This window comes from Cynoglossus semilaevis, chromosome 16 (assembly GCF_000523025.1).
Source record: "Cynoglossus semilaevis isolate Cse_v1.0 chromosome 16, Cse_v1.0, whole genome shotgun sequence".
Classification (NCBI taxonomy): domain Eukaryota; kingdom Metazoa; phylum Chordata; class Actinopteri; order Pleuronectiformes; family Cynoglossidae; genus Cynoglossus; species Cynoglossus semilaevis.
This window is the reverse complement of record NC_024322.1, coordinates 1,796,852-1,817,592: the sequence shown is the minus strand read 5'-3', so window position 1 is coordinate 1,817,592 and position 20,741 is coordinate 1,796,852. Positions and strand designations below refer to the sequence as shown.

The 20,741-nt window shown below is 43.0% G+C and overlaps 1 protein-coding gene across 2 annotated transcripts in view; it reads left to right on the top strand.

Moving 5' to 3' along the window:
• The window catches only part of LOC103391591 (FERM, ARHGEF and pleckstrin domain-containing protein 1), a 43,019-nt gene that overhangs the window by 12,478 nt on the left and 9,800 nt on the right, over nt 1–20,741 (top strand). For both annotated transcript variants that reach the window (XM_008327901.3, XM_008327900.3), the window contains exons 3-15: nt 10,391–10,495; nt 10,582–10,624; nt 10,817–10,895; nt 11,206–11,303; nt 11,722–11,836; nt 13,502–13,649; nt 13,762–13,857; nt 13,955–14,118; nt 14,245–14,313; nt 14,394–14,469; nt 15,256–15,466; nt 19,669–19,850; nt 20,052–20,141. In XM_008327901.3, coding sequence (XP_008326123.1) covers nt 10,391–10,495; nt 10,582–10,624; nt 10,817–10,895; nt 11,206–11,303; nt 11,722–11,836; nt 13,502–13,649; nt 13,762–13,857; nt 13,955–14,118; nt 14,245–14,313; nt 14,394–14,469; nt 15,256–15,466; nt 19,669–19,850; nt 20,052–20,141 — 1,476 coding nt within the window. The remainder of the gene's footprint in view (nt 1–10,390; nt 10,496–10,581; nt 10,625–10,816; nt 10,896–11,205; nt 11,304–11,721; nt 11,837–13,501; nt 13,650–13,761; nt 13,858–13,954; nt 14,119–14,244; nt 14,314–14,393; nt 14,470–15,255; nt 15,467–19,668; nt 19,851–20,051; nt 20,142–20,741) is intronic.

Genomic DNA, 20,741 nt, shown 5'->3' with positions numbered 1-20,741 from the left:
AGGATATGAGAAGGAGTGGGTGGTAGTTGAATTCCCACGCACATCTTCTATCTTCCTACTTCATATCCTGAAATATAGTTGGCCTTGGAGCATTATAGAACAAGAGCGAAGGAGGAAATTATCTACAGACTGATGGTCTTGAATATGGACCTGATAGACCCTCGCACTGGAACTGGTGAAAGTCAACTGGAGATGTTATGATAGCAAATGGGATTTTGTATGTGTGGGTGATGATAACAGCAATGTCTTTTGTCATGTTATCTCCTCTATTCTACAGAGTTGACATAGAAACATTATGTTGTGCAGCATTGTCTTCTCTGTCCTCTGCCTTGGTTTAAAGGTGAAATAAGAGATGGTTTTTCAACATTACCATTATTTTTAGCCAACATCAGATTTGGCTGTTAATGGTACTCACCATGGTGGAGAACCACCGTGAGTGTTTTACGACATGTAATAATTAATATGAGGCTGACTGCACAGAGTAACGCCCTGCTCACAGGAACGGCTCTAAAATATCCCTGATGACATCACCTGATGGTCAGCTTGGAAATCAATATTAGCTGTGTGTATTTACATTTACATACAGTCACGCTTCCAGAGTCTTTAATAAGACAGAACAAGGAGTGGGTCAGAGCTGACTCTGTGCATCATAGTTTCTAATGCGGTGTCATGTTATATTGAATTATTAGACATAGGTTTTAGTCTTAAACATATGGACACGTAATGTAAAAAGTGGAAATGGAATTGTTTTGGTGTGTTTGAAAAAGTGAGAATGCTGCACAGAGACGGTCAGAGGTAGCATGACGAAGGCGACCACTGAAGCTCATCAGGTTACTGTACGTCTGACAGCACTGAGCTGCACTGGTTTCTATACTGTGCACTGCTGCTTTGGGAAAAGAGATGCCTTTATAATAAGTCCTGTTCCTATGGTTACCAAGACGGATGTCTCTTAATGGAAGAGGCTCCTTTGTGTGTGTGTGTGTGGGTGTGTGTGTGTGTGTGTGGGTGTGTGTGTGTGTGTGTGGGTGTGTGTGTGTGTGTGGGTGTGTGTGTGCGTGTGTGTGTGCGTGCTGGGTTCAGACAGCAGCAGAGTTGACTTTATCGGTTTTCTGTGTGACTGTTTGCTTTTGTCACTTTACAAAGGAAGGACAAGGCGGATGCTAATATAACCTGCAATCTCTTTGAACAGACCTGTGACAGACGCACGGAGGCGGATCCTCTGACATTTCATACACAATATTCCACTGAGCCTTTGCCCTTTGATGACAGTGCTCAGATCGGTTCATTAAGCTGCTGAACTGTGGCTCTGATTCTGGTCGTCTGAATTGCCGCTGCAGCTCAGCAGCGCTGTAGGCAGACATCAGGGCACATGATGAGGGGCGTGGCAGCCGTGCAGCCCCTCTGTGATGCCCTCCTGATTTTGAAAAAGAGGGTGAAACCCTTCAGGGAACCAGATTTTTTTTCAGCTTCACAGCAGCACCAGACTTTTTCAATGAATTATGAATTTCTCATTGAGATTCAGGGCACTGATTAACCTGTCACTCTCTGCTGGAAGTGTCATTCCATGGGATTATCCTCACCCTGCAGCTCTCTACAGTATCCCAGGTGACCTGGTTTTACCTTGATATTCGTCCCCTCTCATGTTCCCATCATCCAGTGTAGCTGTACCACATACATTAGAAGCACCCCCCCCCCCCCACGTTACAGTATGTCAAGATGTTCTGCCCACCTTCACTGGTTATGTTTTGGTATGTGTTATGCCCTGCAGTAAAGTCACTTCCATGATGCATTTCCTTGACATATCAGAGCGCCTGTGTCCTGATCCTGTGCAGCTGAGTCTGCCTCCCACTGCAACCTGGCTGTAATTGAATCTGGGGTCTCCTGGGCTGAAGAGGAGGAGGTGTGTGGGAGGAACAGTCAGGAAGAATGAAGGGCAGGTTAACAGGCATGTATGTGTGTGTGTGTGTGTGTGTGTGTGTGTTTTCACCTGGACCGTACACTCACCATACTTGTAATGCAAACACATTTCTTTCTTTATATAGATATATATATATATATATTTGTTGTTTTTTTTAAACCACATTTACTGTTGGCTCTTGTTGACTGTTGCAGTGGGTCCAGAGTGGTGTAAGGTTTCAGCACTGATCATCATCACTGAAGTCAGTAAAAAGGTTTCTTCTAAGGAATGCACGTTAACATACATACAAAATATTGATGAGAAGTTGTTTTTTAATTTTGGGGTTTATCTTATGATAATGTTTAAGAACTTTCCCATTTCCCGAGGTACGTAGTTGAGCAGAATTGGGATCTTTATCATTTTTGGACATTTTATATTAGTAAACTACTTTTTATATTATTGCACATGGCTCACCGACTCAGGAGACGTGTGTCTCTAATCTGGATCGTTTGAAATCCCCTGGTTTTAGGCAGGAGACCAGTGTTCTCACTTTCACAGCCAGATCTAATCCTCAAGTAAACATTATTGGTTTTGGGCTGGAACAGGGTGTGGCCCTTACACCCTCTCTATTTCTGCTTCCAAATCCTTTCTTATGGTCGCTGTAATTGCGTTATAATAACATAGATGTAATAAAATGTGGTGATTATCATTTTGGCTGTAACACCAGAGCAAACACTACTCCTGGAGTCATTGAAATGGTGTATTTTACTAGAGTAAATGTGTTTAAGCCGTTTGCACAGACCTGCACACATGCTGAATGTTCTGTGAGCGTTGCCATGGATACTGGTCTTGCTGTATCTTCCTGTGCAGAGTGATTGGTATTCTGTCGTCACAGAGGCCTTTCCAGCTGCTGGATCCACTGACCTGCAGATGCAGAGCAACAGCTGCCTTCACTCACTCTGCATCTGTACCATTTCTCCACCACTTGTCTTTGCCATGTGGGTTTGTTTTTTTGCCTTAGCAAAGTCCTCATTCGTCACACTGTAGAGAGCACAGTGCTACGTCTGCTGCCACAGAGTGGTTCACACTGAGAGCTGAAGGTTTGAACTGTGCTCCGTCAACATGAGCGGGTGTAATGCTGAGCTGAGTTCCATGTGTTAAAATGACTGCAAACTAAACCGTTCAGGTAGTCAGGTTTAAACCTCTCACACCAAGTAAACCAAAACACTCTGTATGGGGCAGGTGACGGTTCATTCTCCACATCCACCAGGCTGCATGCTAATGACCTCCTGGTGAGGACCCCTCCACTCCTACCTGCTCTTGGCAGCATTGCTGGCTGCAGATGAGTGTTTTCTTAAATGGGCCGGGACCCAAAAATGCAGCAAATTTTTTTTGAATGTTTGATTTTATTGAATTATTTCTGTTTTTATCATTAACTTTTGCCACATGGTTTGATACCTTAGTTTGCTTTTGTTGTCTTTGTGTCCTATGTCTCGGTGCCTTTTTTTGGATTATTTCCTGGACATTAATCTATTCATCGTTTAACTGCTTAACCCTTTCAGGGCTGTGGGCGGAGCTGGAGCCTATCCCAGCACAGGACAGTCCACACTTAGAGACACGTAATCAAACACTCATACTTACGGTCCATTAAGAGCGTCCAATTAAACTAACCGTGCATGTATTTGGACAAAACCTGAAACTACAGACAAAAAACCACTTGTGTTTTTAAATTATCTATTTTTTTTCTCACAAACATGCACACTTGTTAGATATTTGGCTACATATTGGCTAGCATTGATAAGTGATATTTTATTGAAATACATGTTAGTAACTATTTGACTTGTTTGTTGCGCTGACTGTCCTCGTCACTGTTCCCTTGTAGTCAGCAGTGATTATCTTGCTAATATTGGACATGCAAATGTACACCTTCGATGGTTGTGACATCACTGTTGCTATTTCAGACCCAGAGGGTTTCTTGGCAGTTGACCTTAATCCTGATCCACAGGATGAACAGCTGAGGTCTGAGATTTTCTTCTCGACATCCGCGTGTCATCAAGTCATCCTCTGTTCTCACTGAGATCAACCGTCTGACAGACAACTGTCAAATTATTGAAGTTTTTAAATATAAACACTTCCATTTTAACCTAGACATTTTTGTTTGACAAAACTACGGCGAGTGTGTCAGCAACAAAACCACTCACTGTTTTGGAAACGGATTGAAGACATCGAATGGCGTGATGTGATGTCAGATTACAAAAGCTGTTTATCGATACCGTGATTCCACTGCATCAGAGAGCCTGTGGATTTGCTGCACAGAGGGGTTAAGCAGTTTAGGTCTGATCTCCCAGGAAGCCAATTGATTGGCTCCAGGAGCAGAGCAGCATGTGCAGCTGTCGTTATTTATTACTGCTGTACGAGGGAACGGGCAACAGGACGGTCCTGGGAACCGTGGCATGGTTCACGCATAAACAATATGTTATTGCTTCATTATAAATGGTCATTAGTCAGACATCACAGACGGATCACAGTGTCTGTACAGTATGTGCTCACGTTATCAGTCTGCTGTGTATACACACAGGCAGCTACAGTTATTATCTGTTTTTTTTCTGCCACTTTATGTCCCATCTGTTTTGTACGAGGTGATTTTAGTTTTTTTCCTGATTAGTTTCCAGTCTGTTGTCATTAATTCAGCCTTGGCAGTCTTCATAAAGATGCTATAACATTTTTTGAAGACGCTGAAAATGTTTTCTTTTTGATTTTCCTTGTAAAATCGCAAGGTACAGTAAATATAAAAAAAGAGAGCGAAAAAACAGATCCAAGCAATTAAAGATACACTTATTTTAGCGCGCCATCCCACAGCTCGCCTGAAAGTCACATCAAAGAGAAACGATGCCCAGTGAACACGAACCTCTGTGTTTGTGTTGGATTTTTTTTTACTGTGAGGAAAACATAAAATCGCTCTTCTTGGTTCAGCTTGGTGGACTGTAACAGATGTTGAAGATGAGGTGATTTTTTTTTCTGTTCAGTTTGTTGTCAAGTGAAATTACTGAGAATTAATGCTGATGTAAACAAACGAACCTGGATTCTTTTTTATTGTTGAGGAGCTGGACTTCCACATTTCTCCTTATATCAACCCCAGTGTGTGGTCTGAACACTCGGTAACTGGTTGATGTTGATCGAGGATTATCTTTCTCTTTGACAGTGCTGTCTTTCACACTTGCAGTTAATTCATCTCCTCATCAGCCCATTGATTTCCTTTACGTTCACAGTTACAGTGGTTTACCATATTGACGCTCACGTATGTTTTGTTATTTGAGCCATTTTGATTTTTTAGCTCAGTCTATCCAAACGTTAATGTGTTAATTATTTTGTTAGCTTTGTCTCATTAAATTAGCCACATTTTTATGGAACTGTTAGCGTGTTTGTTTTATATGTTTTGTTTACTGTAATTTCATGTAATTCATAGAACTCTGAGGTGATGGAGGTGAAATGGGAAGGTGTTGGGGGAGGGGGGGATCAAATATATCAAATATATATCAGAGGGACATCTTAAGATTATTGGTGGGCTCCCAGTGCAGGGGGACACAGGGAGGAGACTCAAGGACACGGTTAAGGATGGTGGGTGTAACAGGAGGGGGGAGGTAGATGGAGGTAGTTGGTCGCTGTGGAGATGCTAAGTGGGGGGGGGGGGGAACATGATTTTTTAATAATTGATATTCACTTTTGAAGGTAAAGTCCTTCCATGTCTCCATCCTTGAGGAGCTCTAATGTGGCAGCGGCAGTTTTTTAAAGCACATCATCCATTTCCTAGCGTCTGCTTCTTTCTCACTAAAATGAAAGTGGTGTTTGGGTGTAAATGTGAAGTGACACGTCCTCCCCCTCAGACACTGTAATCCTCAGCTCTGTGGAGAGGTGGCTGTGGAGAATAAACAGCAGGAGACAGAATTAGAAGCACTTTGTAAGAGAATCAGACAGATGGAGTAAAATGAAGAGGACAATATATCTGGGTTAATTACAGCAGCCTTAGACAAAAGTTTCTTCTTTGCTTTTTTTTAACCCTTTTTTTCCCCCAAATCAGAGTCAAACGTGACAGAAATTGCAGATACATTAAACCGTTTTCACCCAACTGCTGGATCATCTCCTGAGCTATGGTTCCTCCGACACACAGACACAGACAGAGGTTTTTGTTAGGTGTACAGCAGCACAACAGTCACCACAGGGCACTTCATTATTCTCTTTGCCAAATCAATATTTTATAGCAGTTTAGACAGGCCCAAAGGAGATAGGCTAGTAAAATAAAGGAGATTTTTTTTTCTAAGAGGGGGAGGTGATGGGTGATGTCCACCCCCACCCCCACCCCACTCTCTCTCTCCTCCCTCTGGGACTGTGTTTCCCTCCACATCATTTTCATGGTTATTTTCTCGGGGCCCACATTCTGTCCCTGCTGTGACAGAATGTCTCTGACAGCTGTGGCAGCCCAACCATCACTTTTTCTCCTCTGGTGGTGTTGATGTGTTCTTCTGCAGCTCCTGGGATTTGGGAATGGGACGAAAATAACACAAATGTGGATAAATCATGTGGAAAAAAAAATCTTCACTTCCTCCTCACTACCTCCTGTGACTCTGGCGCTGACAGTGATTTTTTTTTTTTTTTCATAATTAACTTACCGTGGCATTAAATTTGTCCCAATTATGCAGCAAACATATGCTTGGTCACACAGCCCTGATGCTGTGTGGTTAATTTGACGGGATTATCAGTACATTTGTTGCCCTACAATTTCCTCTCTCTCTCCCCCTCATTTTCTGCCTCCTGCTGTAGTGGAGTCACCCTGGGAACGACGGCACAACGTGACTTGAATCTCAATGAGCTTCAGCTACTGTTGACCCCTCTGCTCTACTCTTCTCTTAGAGTACATACACAATAAATAACTGCTTTATTACATCATACTGTTTTTTTAAAGAGGGTTTTTTTTTCTGGTTTTCTCATTTTTAGGACAGATGTGCTGGTCTTTTTGGGTGCTAACAGTTAACAATTGTTTTGGTTATTTAAAATATTTTTGGTCCAGTTTTAGGTTTGCTAGTCAAACGTGTTGTACAACATACAGTATAGCTTGAGTTATTGTTTTGGTCAAAGCTATTTTTCAAAAAAATATTACGTTATTTCGCGCAGGACAGCTGTCTTGGCCATTTTTAAACTCTTGCTACAGTATTAGCTAATCCTTTAGCTTTTTCACTTGGCGTTTTTGAATGTTTATACAGTGTTTTCTATATTTTTGTAGCTATTTTGATATAAATATTGCTAAAAAACATGTAACTGTTTCTAGGCCAGATAATTAGTGTGTTTTGTTCAAATTCTGAGTCTTCACCTTGGGTTAATTTATACCTTTTTCTCTCTAACTCTCTAGTGCCTCTATGCTTTGTATTAATATGACACTCAATGATTTTGTTGGCTTTTGATGATTTTTTTCACTTAAATGTTCTAGTTTAAATGTGCAACAAATATCAAAACTAAATCACTCTTGTACATGTGATGCCTGTTTTAAGTGACAGCAGTTGAAGAACCCTGTGCTAATATGCCGTATTATCAGACTGCACTCTCCCTGAGGGGCAGCTTTGACCTTAGAGGACCCAGAAGCACTTAGAGAACCTCAGTCTCTGCTGGAGGCCTGTGTCATTTTTCTATCATTCAAACAATCAGCACTTCTTCACTGTGCTGGAACAATCCACAGTCTTATCAGGTTGACACTGCAGATAGCAGGATTCTCAACACCGACCTTTTCCCGCCGTTCCATTTTCTTATTCCCCTCTCTAAATGACACACTCTGCTTCATCTTCGACCTCAATCTGCTTCATGTGATGTCACTGAATGTCACAGCTGAGAACCTCCTGCTGTGTGATGTCTTCTCCATTATACAGAGATATAACAGAATTCACAGGGGCCCCCGTGGGGGCCAGCAAGGACAAGGGCAAGACAAGAAATGTTGGTGGTAAATCATTTACAGAAAAAGCTGAACACTTTACTCAAAGGCCTTCATCAGCTGTGCTTCGCCCAGCCGGTGATTTTTCTTGGTTGTTTTTTCTGTTTATTGCTTCCTGGTTGTGTGGCTTCCCTGCCACACTACCCACCCCTGATGTTGCCCCCAAAACCAGACCAGCACTGACTGTCATAATATGTTGCAAATGAAGCAGAACTGACCAAGAGCTCCTGCAGCAGAACCACCAGAGAGAACATTACACCTGACCTTTAAGGGTTTCTACAGAGACAGAAGGTTACTAACAAGAGACGGGGCGGTTGTGGAAAGATGGCCGTGAGGGGTGGGGGTAGACGTTCCCCGTCCCCTGGAGTGGAACGGAAACAGACAAGTGCAGATATAACTGTCATCTTTGTTTAGCTTTATTCTGCCCAGGCGTGCAGAGGTCAGAGCAGTGATGCTGACGCTCGTACACATGTAAACAGATGTATCTCTCTGTACGTGAGTGAGGCCAGACGGACCCACCCTGTACCTCTGACCTGGACCTGGGAGTGGGTTTACACCTGTCATGTTTTCTTTTGGTTTAAATTAGACTGGCTGTGGCTACCAGGGAGCATAAAGGACACTGACTCAGGAACGTCTAACCAACGTATGAGCATCATTTCTCTCCCTAGGGCAAAACATAACAGTTGAAAAGAAGAGTTTTGGACGGTTACTGATATAACTAGTTACTAGTTACTGAAATATTGCTGTGATAAGTGTCTTCTTGTGTCACAGCTACAGAATTACTGGGTTCTCTCTCTCTTCCTCACGGGCCTGAAAGCCTGGAAATGCATGTCTAAGAACTGCTCCTCACGTCTTGTTCTCTGCCTGGAGAACCTCATTGTTGTGAGTGAAAACATTCTCCAGCCTCTCTCTGGCAGCCATTAAGAGATGTCAATAAAATGCACGATTGCAGCCGCCTTCGCTGTGCAAACAGCTCCACGTAGCAGCACAGACATGGACTTGGCGCTCTTATTGAAACCACGCAGGCGGTGGTTTTCACAGAAACAATACAAGAGTTATTAATAAAAACACTTAATATCTACATTTATATTTAGGTCCATACATTACATGTATTCATCTAAAAATAGGCTTTATGTCATCCAAGACAAAAGAATCTTAGTATCTGTAGGAATTAGCCTAAGGTTAGTTTTACCTTCAAGTCCCAGCAGCCTGCTAAAGAGCTACACGTGTGTTTCTACTCTGTCATCAGCACCACCTCCATATGGCACCACCTCCAAACCGCCGGTCTTCTGAGGTAGCGTGCCCTCTGCACAGCGTGATGCTGCTGAGACACAGAGAGAATCCTTCCCACAGGAAGGAGCTGAGAGCGTGTTTTAGGAAGGATTATGGATTCAGTTGTGGAAGTGAAAACCAACCTCACTAAGCTGCAGCGGATTAAGTTTCGATTCTTTCAGCATTAACAAGAAAAAAGCCCTTCCCTCGTGAAACACAACATGGTTTTAAATTGGCATGTTACATAAGATCATTGGTAAGAAGAGCAGGTTGAACCAAAGCACCTGACTGAATCACATGGATACATTCATGTGAAACTAAAGTTAAAGTTTGTTAGATTGCGTATGCTCAAAATGTCATAGCCAATGCTATGCAACATGTCCCAAAGGATCAAAAGTGACTTTTTTAAACCTGTCCTCCGAATGTCTTGAATGTTTTAATACAGGGAAATCGCCACCATTTTGAACATTTCAAGATTGTGTTTAGAAAATCGTTTTCTGCCCTAAAAGATGCCAAAAACAGCTTTAGTCTTTCACCTAAAAGAAGAAGAAAAAACTGATACAAACCGGTAAAGCAGTCAGGCAGAACGGTTCCTGTTGTGTTCCGTATGAAGTTCGGTGTGACTCTCCAACAGCACAGGTTCTGTGGAAGTGGCGCTCACTTGACCTCACAGGAAACTGATTCTCGCCCATTTTCTCAAGATCTGTTGCGTTTTTGAAGTTTTGTGTTGAGATTGGAGAGGAAAGTGGGCGTTTACGGCTCTCTTCAAAGTGTTAGTGTGGAGTGAATGTGGGCTGAGTGAGGACAGCTGTAGCTCTTTATCCCATTCTGTTATTGTATCAGCTGCAAAGCTCACTGGTCTGTTACTGGAGACACTCGAAACACAGATGAAAGACCGGGTCCTCTCAGATTTGGCTCCAGCAGGGGTCAGCGGCGCTTTTGATGGCCCTGATGGGAGCAGGGACGGTGAGAGTCACTGTCTCATTGATGGCTGCAGCACTGGACTATGGCAGGAGTACAAGTGGAATCTTCATTTTTGGTTTCTATACTTTTTTGCATTAAAGCCGTTTTCGTGACATATGATGGTGATTAGCAGGCGCTAATGAACATACTGTCCTATACACTTAATGGCCAAGTTGAAAATGTTTGGAAGGAGTGAATTCTTCTTTTTTTTCCTTTTGATAGATTATTGAATTCCATATATTTTAACAATAAAAATGAGTTTCTTTGTTCTTTGTTCACAGCAAAAAGCCTCAGGCAAGGTGCTGTTTGACCTGGTGTGCTCCCACATGAACCTGATAGAGGGCGACTACTTTGGTCTGGAGTTTCAGAACCATCAGAAGCTGATGGTGAGTGAGAGAGAAGACAAAAGTGATGAAGACAAGTCTGTCTTATTGGACCAGATATAGTACATGTACTGTCTCTCCGTCCACAGGTTTGGTTGGACCACATCAAACCTATAATCAAGCAGCTGAGAAGTGAGTGACTCCGTTTACGTCGTCTTCTTTAAGGCAAAGTTTTTGTATTCATCAGGAGAATAGAATAGAGTCCGATTTTAAAGTCAGTTTTACAGAGTCATAAACTGCGTTTCCACCGAGGCTCATATTTCTACAAAGAAGGAAAAATAGGAGGAATTTTAACAAATCTCTTGTTTTTTTTTCCATCACAAGGACCGAAACACACAATCCTGAGGTTTGCTGTGAAGTTTTTCCCACCAGACCACGCTCAGCTGCTGGAGGAGTTGACAAGGTGAGTGAGCTGCACTAGACAAACCAGCAGGGCAGCTCAGGAGCTGCATACTTTCTGTTCCAAAAATATACAGAAGAATCTAATCAGAAATCAAGGATGAATTTATAAATTCAAGGACGTCTCTCACCAGAGTCAATGTTAAATCTTTCTGAAAGCCTTCTATAATAATAAGCAGCTAATGGAACGCAGCCTTATTTTTTGAGTTATTTTTAAAAGAAATCAGATAATTTAGTTTCTGAGCTAGTGTGGGAAAATGCTTCTCAAATGCTCTGACTATTTGCCCCGCCCACCTTGTACTGTTGTCGCCCAGGTACCTGTTTGCCCTCCAGGTCAAACAGGATCTTTCCTGTGGACGCCTGACCTGCAACGACACCAGCGCCGCACTGATGGTTTCTCACATTATCCAGTGTAAGTTTTTACCTCCTCAGGCACTTTATGTAAATAAAAATACTGGAGCTTTGACCAGTAATTTGTTCCAGAACAATACTACATTGTACTACTACAATACTTCATACTATCATTACTGCAACACTGAGTATGAGACGCTGTGAGTATGTGAACCAGCTGCGATTAGAAACCTCGTGAATGAAGACAGAGATCAGCACAACTTGATGCGTGCACCTAGATACCATCCCCTGGATTCACCACAGCCACTGTGTGCTTTATGAGGAAGTATCTTGAAGACAGATGGTGTAACGCACTGTGCCAGAAGCAGTGGAGTCTTACTAAGAGCTTTTTTATTATGATTTATAAACTTGTCCATATTTTTTGCTGTATGGGTTTTTTTTCTCTCACAATATTTCTCCTATTCTTTGGTGTTTTCCAGCTGAGATTGGAGACTTTGAGGAGAGCCAGTGTCGGTCGCACCTCCTCAACAACAGCTACATTCCAGATCAAATGCCCCTGATTGACAAGATCATGGAGTTCCATTCAAAGAACATGTGAGTTTCAGCAGCTGGAGATCTGTGAGCCAACATTAAAAAGTCAGCGTTTCTATTCAGTGCTCTAAAAACCACTGAAGCGATCCCTCTAAACCACTTATGTTGTTCACCCGTGAACAGGAAAAGTTGTCCCAGACTTTATACTTGTCCCACGGGGGAAGTTTTATTGTGCAGGTGACACATTCAGGAAAGCAGGCCTTGAATGAATGGAGTCTTTCTCCAGAACACTTAGAAACTCTTTTTAAAATTGATAAACAGCCTGTTTTCCACAAGTCGATGGAGGTTTGACAAGAGGCAGCTTCAGTGGAAAAACACAGCAGTGGACGCTCTCTCTAATCTACACAGTGACTCATGCCCATGTTGTCAGAAAGACAGTTTTTTCCCCTCCAGTGGCTGACATGAAGTCTTACCCTCCAACCTCCTTCACCAGAAACCTAATTCCCACAAAAGTATTTTCAAAAATAAAGGGAGAAAAACATTTGTACCTCAGCATTACAAAACATTTTCATGAGGCTGACTTTATTGAACTTTTCAAAAAATCTTTCTATTGCCCAGTTTTGATTCTTTAAGCTTTTCTTGATTAATTCAATCAAGCTGTTACTATTCTTCTGTGAGGACGGTGTTCTTTGGGTCAGCACCTTTGAGGCCCAGTATGTGGTGTAACAGATTCTTTTTTTACTGAATTTCTGAGAGTCTCTGTCTTTAAAAGAAGACGGTTGTCTTGTCTTCAACCTTGCAGTTCTTGTGCTGGCCTTGGCTGCTTCACCTCCTGTGTCACAGTCACAGGTGTCCTGGCCCTGAGAGCCAGAATTCTAAACTTAGACTTTAAATAATTATTACATGTTAGAAAACAAAAAACTTGCTAAAAAGTGACATTAAATCCCCAGGAGTGTGTGTGTGTTTTGGACAGTGCTCAGTGCAGTTTATATGTTAATGTTAAACTCCTCTGCTAAGCAGTCTTTATATAATAACATAAAAACAGGTAATAATGAGTAGTGTTTTCTGTCAAACTGTTTGTGACGTTAACTTAGTTCATTTCAGCTACTTTCCCACCACAGTGTAAGCCTGGAGATAAAGGCCGGGCGCTGTTAAAAGCATATCACTGGACACGGTCCAGATCTGCTCTCCACCATCCTGCCTCTAAACATCACACAGTTTGAACAGGAGCCAAGGCTTGGTCAACCTTTATCTCACCTCTGTGTTGTAGTGACTTGTCTTTGAGCTGGACCCACAGTGGACGGCTGCTGCCGTCGCTGCTGCTGTCGCTGCTGCCGCGTGAAAGGACTGAGATTAGATTTGACTTTTTTCTGTTTTCCTGTGAGGCTCTCTGAGCTGATAACTGTAAACACTGTCGGCTGGTGAGAAAACGGCAGTGACCTAAATCACCTATTAGGAAACGTAAACAGGAAACGAGTCCACAGATAAGAATTAGAAAAGTTTGCGGGGTTTGCGGCCCCTTTTACAACCACACGGCTTTAGAAACTCGCATAAGAAAATATACACCCTGTTTATATATAAAATAATAATAATAATTTAGTCGAGCCAAACACTGATGAACTGACTGATATCATTTATGTCAAAACTTTTGCTTCTGTCGTTATGATGTTTTAGTGATTCTTGGCTCTGCTTCATAATCGCTCTCTCTCTCACTGTTTTGTGTCGTAGAGGTCAAACACCGTCAGAATCCGACTATCAGCTGCTAGAAGTGGCCCGCAGACTGGAGATGTACGGGATTCGCCTTCACCCGGCCAAGGATCGAGAAGGCACTGGTTTAAGCTTGGCTGTGGCACACACTGGTGTCCTGGTCTTTCAGGTCAGTGCCGCTGGTTCCATCATGGTCACTGTAAATGTGTTCACTAAGTAATATAAAATTCAGATTTTGGTTTAATCCTGAACTAAACAAACCAACGTCCTCGTCTCTGCAGGGACAAACAAAGATCAACGCTTTCAACTGGTCCAAAGTTCGTAAACTGAGCTTCAAGAGAAAACGTTTCCTCATCAAACTGAGGCCAGATTTGAACGTAAGTCTTCTCACCGTGCCGTGCTGTGTGTAATTAACTCAGACGGCGTGCAGTGAAGGGTGTAATTTAATCTATCAACCGGTGTCTGTTGCACCAGAGTTCATATCAGGACACGCTGGAGTTCCTGATGGCCAGCAGGGACTGCTGTAAAGTCTTCTGGAAGATCTGTGTGGAATACCACGCCTTCTTCCGCCTCTTTGAGGAACCAAAGCCCAAGCCCAAACCTGTGCTCTTCACGAGGGGTTCATCCTTCAGGTTCAGGTAGCACAGTTCTGGGCTGCTTCAGCAGTCTACTGCAGCGCCGCCTCTAATGACTCTGATCATCTGCTCTGTGCTTCTCTCTCTCTCTCTCTCTCTCTCTCTCTCTCTCTCTCTGTCTGTCTGCAGCGGTCGCACACAGAAGCAGGTGATTGATTACGTGAAGGAGTCAGAGTTTAAAAAGATTCCCTTTGACCGGTAAAGGCCACAGACATTTGACTCGCTCGTCCCTCGTTCTCACAGTTAATGACACTGACCCTAACTGTCTCGTCTGTCAGGAAACACAGTCGGGTTCAACATAACAGCCGCCTGTCGCCGCTGCCCTCACCACGTCACCATGAAGTGCCAACAGACGTAAGTGTGAATGAAGTGGATTAACTGCAGCTGGATGACAGTTAGACAGTGTCAGTCCTCCTGTGTCTCATTAGAACGTCCTCAGAAGACGCCGGCCGGAGCATCAGTGTCCACAGAACCATTATTTTCAATATCATTTCATTTTGTTATGAAAGTGAAAGGAGATAGACTCCATATCTGTTGTAGGCTGAGCTGGTGATGACACACGATGACTTACTCTATTTTACTGTACAACCAGGGACGTGACCCAACTCGCCCCACTGCTTGTTTATAAATACAGTCTTCAGTTCTGTGGTATTCATTTTGGTTTTCTGTGTTTTTGTGTTTTGTTTTGGGGTTTTTTTGTTTTCTTTCAAAACTCTGTGCCTGAAGGTTTTTGAATTTTCTGATGATTGTATGCTGTAGTTAAGAGTCCTGGTCCATCAGGTCAGTGCTGCTGAAGGTCCTGAGATGAACGACACTTTCCTACCAGCAGGTTCAATAGAACCGTTAACACATTAACACACAGTATTAGTTCAGGTGTACCTGATGAAGTGACTGCACATTAGTAAGTTCTCGATCAGTGGAAGATCAGAGATGATTGAATTAGTTTAATTTAACATTTCAGAGACCACTCACCTTTGCAGTTGCGTTGTAGGTTATAGACCAATAGTTTATCCTTAATAACAACTCTTCAAGATACCTTGAGTCATACAGAAATATAATCCATTTGTACCAATCATTTTATCCAGAAACACCTAACACTAACTCTAACTAACTAATTAACTATTTTTTTTCTTTTATCAGAGGGTTTCCCCAGGTGATAGAGTCGACTCCCCTTCTCAGCATCACTGGAAGGAGTCCGCGTTGGTGACCGCTGAAGACTCCTCTCCACGGACAACAAGGACTAGTCCGGCCCACCAGAGCAACGGCCACGAGGACAGAACAGCGTCTGTGTCCAGGACTGAAGAGACGAGAGGGACAACGCAGCAAAACCACAAAGACCATCAGAATACAGGTCCAGCTTTATGGTCTGTTAGAGACAAGGGCTCTGGTACGGCACGTCTCAACTCAGTAGAGGGAGAATTGAACTTCCAGGATGAGAGGTTGACTCTGTGTGTGTCCAGTAACAAAAACAGGGAACATCAGGCACAGATTCAGCATTTTCTGTGTAGTATGTGGTACAGAGATCCCGGCTCCTCTTCTACACCAGGGCTTAGCACGAGTAGGGAGTTAGACCGGGGTCCTGACAGGTCGTATCAAACCTCAGACCTCAGTCCCATCAGTGGCCACATGACTGAAGTCAGAGCCATGAACAGAGAGAGAGCCGCACACATGGTCAACCCTAGGACAGACACCGTTCATCAGGTGGCGTCCTTCAGTCATGTTGAGCAGAACGGTTTCATCTCTGCTCCTCCTCACTCCATGGGAGGCAGTTACTCCCCCCTACCCAACCGTTCCAAACGTCAACTCAAGCTCCGCAGAATGACTCCCCAATCTGATGCTGACCCAGACCAGGGTGCATCCTCTGTGGATCACGATCCACATCCTGTTTTATCTCGGGCTGAACGAATGGCTGCTCTGGAGCGGCGCATGATGGCCAACGGTCTCTGTGCACCTGGGCGGACCAGGTCCAGGTCCAGGTCCAGGTCCGGTCTAGGGCAGAGAGGTTTAGGGGGAGGTGGGGTTTCACACATGGGAGCAGTTCAAATGAACGAGTCCTTGACCACCAGTGGTTCCAGTGAGTCCAGTGAATCAGACCTGGAAATGAGGGAGGGACGCTGCAGCACCCCCCAGAGGTTTGGTGATGCAGCGGAGACTCCCACCTATATTCCCAGGAACAAGTTTTCCTTGGGCAGTTTAGAGCTGGGTGAAGAGGAAGACGAGGATGGATGTCACGTCTTCACGGATGAAGACAGTGGACAGATTTTCAGCTGTTAGAGCAGTTTGAACAATTCAGCCCACATGGTGTCTACCTGGAGAATGTGTCACTTGAAGAACTAGTTTTCCTCACAGGAAAGATATATATATTTAGAGGAATATTTTAGCTTTAGCGCTTCCTGGTGGTGTTCAAGTCACTCAGCAAGTGTCATATAAAATGTTGACGTATTTACTTAGAAGTAAATGTGTAGAAAAGATTAAATAACTAAACTCCAAACTATTAAAATTAGAAATGTATTAAAATATATGACTTTAAACTTTGATGCAATCAGACTGTTAACAGCTGGACTAGATGTAGTTCACAAATTCTAAAGCCAATCTTAAAAATTGTTGATTTAATGGTAGAAAACAAACTGTCAATTTTTGACAAGCTTCTTTTTTTATCATATTTTTCTCTGTCTATTCACTACGGACCTACAGACATTACATACAAACTGGAATAAAATAATAATAAATAAAACATTAAGAGGAAGGGAATAATCAGGAGTATGGATCCTCCATTGGTACAGTTTCCAAAGTCGGGGTCGCCCCCCTTGTAGGTGGTCCAAGGAGCGACTGTAGGACAGGCGGGTTTAGTTTGTACTTTGTCTTTCCCACAGTGGAGAAGTGGCACTGGTTTGTAAATGTAGGTCTTTTGTTCAACGAGATTAGCTGCTATGTTGGAATCACAGTATTTATAAGAGTTTAATGTCGGCTCCAATTATATAAAAATGGGAATTTTTTTTTATTTTATATTTATGGACACTTGAACCCAGTGTCTCTCTCAGCTGCCTTATGGTTTCCAACAGGGAAACACGTACTGTATACCATTATTCCTGGCATGTTCAATTGGAAAAAGACATGACGGTGATTTGCACGTGTTGTGTTCAGTCTTTACTCTAAGACAGCTTTTGTCAGAGAGGCAGATATTGTAGCATTCTGTGTATTTCACTCTCATTGGTGGTGGTCCTTCTGCTGCAGTAACCCCAGCTCAACACCAGGAGGGAAATACAGCTGGAGCACATTTTAGTGACTGTTGTGTGACTGTATTACAGCAGCCTGAGGCTCAGCCTCTCTGTGGTGAAAGTAATTGTCTGTTCCAGTGGGACTTTAACCACTTCACAACAGTTAAGAAGCCAGAGCTGACATCCACCCCTGTACCTGACTCACCCATGAGCCTCTCTGTCAACCATTCAATGTCCCAGCTTCCACTTTGCACGTTGTCTGTTCTTTTTTTCTCCTTCTTGCTTCCACTTTGTTCACATGTGTGATTGTTTCTGCTCTCATTTCTTTTTTCTTTTTTCACTGTTTGAGCTCATCTGTCAGCATGATCTGTCATCATTGTCTGTTTCTTCCCTGTTACTCCTGCACGCACACCTGGTCTGTCGCTCCCTGCAGTCTGTTTGTGTCTGTGGGAAACAGAACATAAATGTGAGCAGAACTGGGGTTCCTTTCTCTGCAGTGTTTCAGCTAACACTTTATTATTCCTAAGGAGAAAAAAGGTAAAAGCTTAAGGATGACAGAGCAGAGGAATATGAAGTAAAACAGATGCAGAGTTTTGTGTGTGTGTGTGTGTGTGTGTGTGTGTGTGTGTGTGTGTGTGAGAGAGAGAGAATTCTTTGAAAATGCCTGCTTCCCAGACAACTTTTGTGCAAATATGGAGATGAAATCAGTGCAGCCGTGAGTTATTTTCATTTCATATTTAGCTCTTTATTCTTGCTGGAGTTACTGAAGCTCTGCTGAGTAAAGGAAACCCTCTCTTCTCACCCATGGACCTGGAGTTCCACTCAGAAGTACTTCAAAGTACATAAAACCCTATTCTGTTTGTGTAAATGAACCTCCCAGGTTTATGGGTTCATCACTGGATTGTGTGTTTTAACATCTGAGATTTCCTTTCTGCTGTACCAAACCACGTTCTTTTTAGATGTTATGGTAAATAAACTGGACTCATCACTCTGTGATAGTCGTGTTGTGAACCCAGGTCAACTTTTAAAAGGTGGTTTTAAAAAAAACTCATCTGAATGTCAATGCTACAATGTAAAATATATATCTATATATATATGAGGTAAGACGTTACGGGATTTTCTTTTTTAAATTACTAGTGTTGTTTTAGATTGGGGGTCTCAATCTCCGGTTCGTGGGCAGAAGGCGGGTCATGAACTACCCACTCGTGGCCAGCAAACTCAGTTCATTGACGTCTGACCCCTGCTGGTAGCCTTTTCACAGAGATGCTGTCTGCTCATTTGACTTTGAGACCCCTGCTGCAGATCCAAGGACCCTTCCAGTGTAGTACTGTTGCCTCTGCTGTTGCCTGTGTTTTCTCTGTGTATACTGGAGTTGTTAGAGTAGTCGTAGCTCTCCCTCTGATTTTCTCCTCTCCCACCCTCTGTGTTTGGGTTTCCCCTTCCTGACTAGTGCCCATATGTGGCGCTAATGTCAGCTGGGGGAGGAGGGGCACCCCCCTGTGGTTTGTGCAGACACAGCACAGTGAGCAGCTGTGATGTAGAAGATGAGCTGAGTGACGAGTGTCTGTGTTGGAGACGTCCACTAACTCGTTGCACTTAATCATCCAGTGTGTGTGAGTCATGTGACACAGAGGCTGTCACAGATGTCTGGACTGTGGGGTGAGTCATGACTGACGTTTCCTCCCTCACCTGCTCCAGTTAGACAGAATTTAGTTCTCCAGCATCGTCTAGTCTCTCAAGACAAAGTGTGTGTGTGTTTCCCAGTCAAGGAGGTTTGTTATGTTGTTAATGTTAATGTTGACACTTTCAGAACTGTTTTAAGTGATTTTGTCCAAACTCACCCTCAGTATCAGCTGCCAGGAAGTCTGCAGCTGTTCTCCCACTCTTTTTTTTTTTTGCTTCACCCAGGTTAGAGTAACCAGTGCTTTTTAATATATGAAACTAGAAAATAATATAGGTCAAATACATAGGTAAGTGAAGTCAAAACGTTCAGAGACAAATAAATATAAATATTTATTTAGGTGCTTATACTGCTTATAGAAGACATATATATATATATAGGAAATAAACAGAAATTAAAATTCTGATTATCATAAATAAATAATAAAATATTTACTTTTCTTGTGCGAGCCATTAGTCCATTCTTTTATTTTTGCACATTTCCCCCAAATGTAGTCTAAAATAAAGATTTATTTTTTGTATTTAATGTATCCTATAAAGACCCTCTATCAGATCAGACAGTTTTAGAAATCAACCTATTTGCAAAATAAGTTTGACAGGTGCAACTGTTATTTCCGTGTTAGTCTAATCCTCATGTTTTTTCTCCGTCCTGCAGGTGTGCTCCCCGACAGTCCTCTCCCCTCGGCCCACTCTGGTCATGGCATGGTCAACGGTCAAAGGTCACTGGACCTGTGCAGTCCCTTCATAGACGGCCGGCAGCCCTCGCCACTCACCAGCCCACTGCTCAACGACGCCTGTAGCGTTCGCACCGACGATGAAGACGAGGTTCGGAGGAAGGTAGGCCGAGCAAAGGAGCCTGACTTAAATACAGCTCGTTTGTTGCACGTGTGATTATTTATCCTCCAAGGCTGTGCCTCAGAGCCGTCATATTACTCAGAATAGCAGAGGACCTAGATTACATGTCCTAAATAAAGCTGTTTGGGGACAGACTTCACCGACGCTGCTCTGTATCTTGTCTCTGTCCTGACGTCCGTGCAGAGGTATCCAACAGATAAGGCCTACTTCATCGCCAAGGAGCTGCTGACCACAGAGAGAACGTACGTGAAGGACCTGGAGGTGATAACTGTGGTAAGATGGACCGAGGCTCCCGTCCAACACTATGATTTGGTCTGTACTTTCCTTTGGGTAGAACTCATTGGTTATTCCACTCAGGCCTGGTGTGTCCTGCCAAAAACACAGAGTCAAACGGTGACATGTTGGCAGAAGAAGATTCATTTTTATTCAGTCCTGAAATGGACTTTTATCTGCCTCACTTGAAGACCTGAATACTAAACTGGGCCTTCACTTAAAGATGCATCAGTTGCAATTTTTTGGCAGATGTTTGGCATGTTGACTACATGTTGGCTCCACTACAGTTAACTTCACTGTTATATACTGTATATTACATATAGTGAGGTTGGAGATTTCCTGGCTCACTGGAAAGTGGTTAACTTCCAAGCTAACGACACATTAGCCTCAGCTTGAGCTTCCCTCTCTTCTTCTATGACATGATAAAATGTATGTACGTGTGCTGACCAGCCAATCACCAGTCAGAGCAGATCCTGCGTACAGTTTTCGACTTGTAACTTGGTGCATCTTCATAGACCTTAGACCGGTTTCACTCTGGCTGTTAGTCTTAGTTCACATGGAAAAATGATTGCGAAACTAAGAAAACATTAAAGGTGTGGT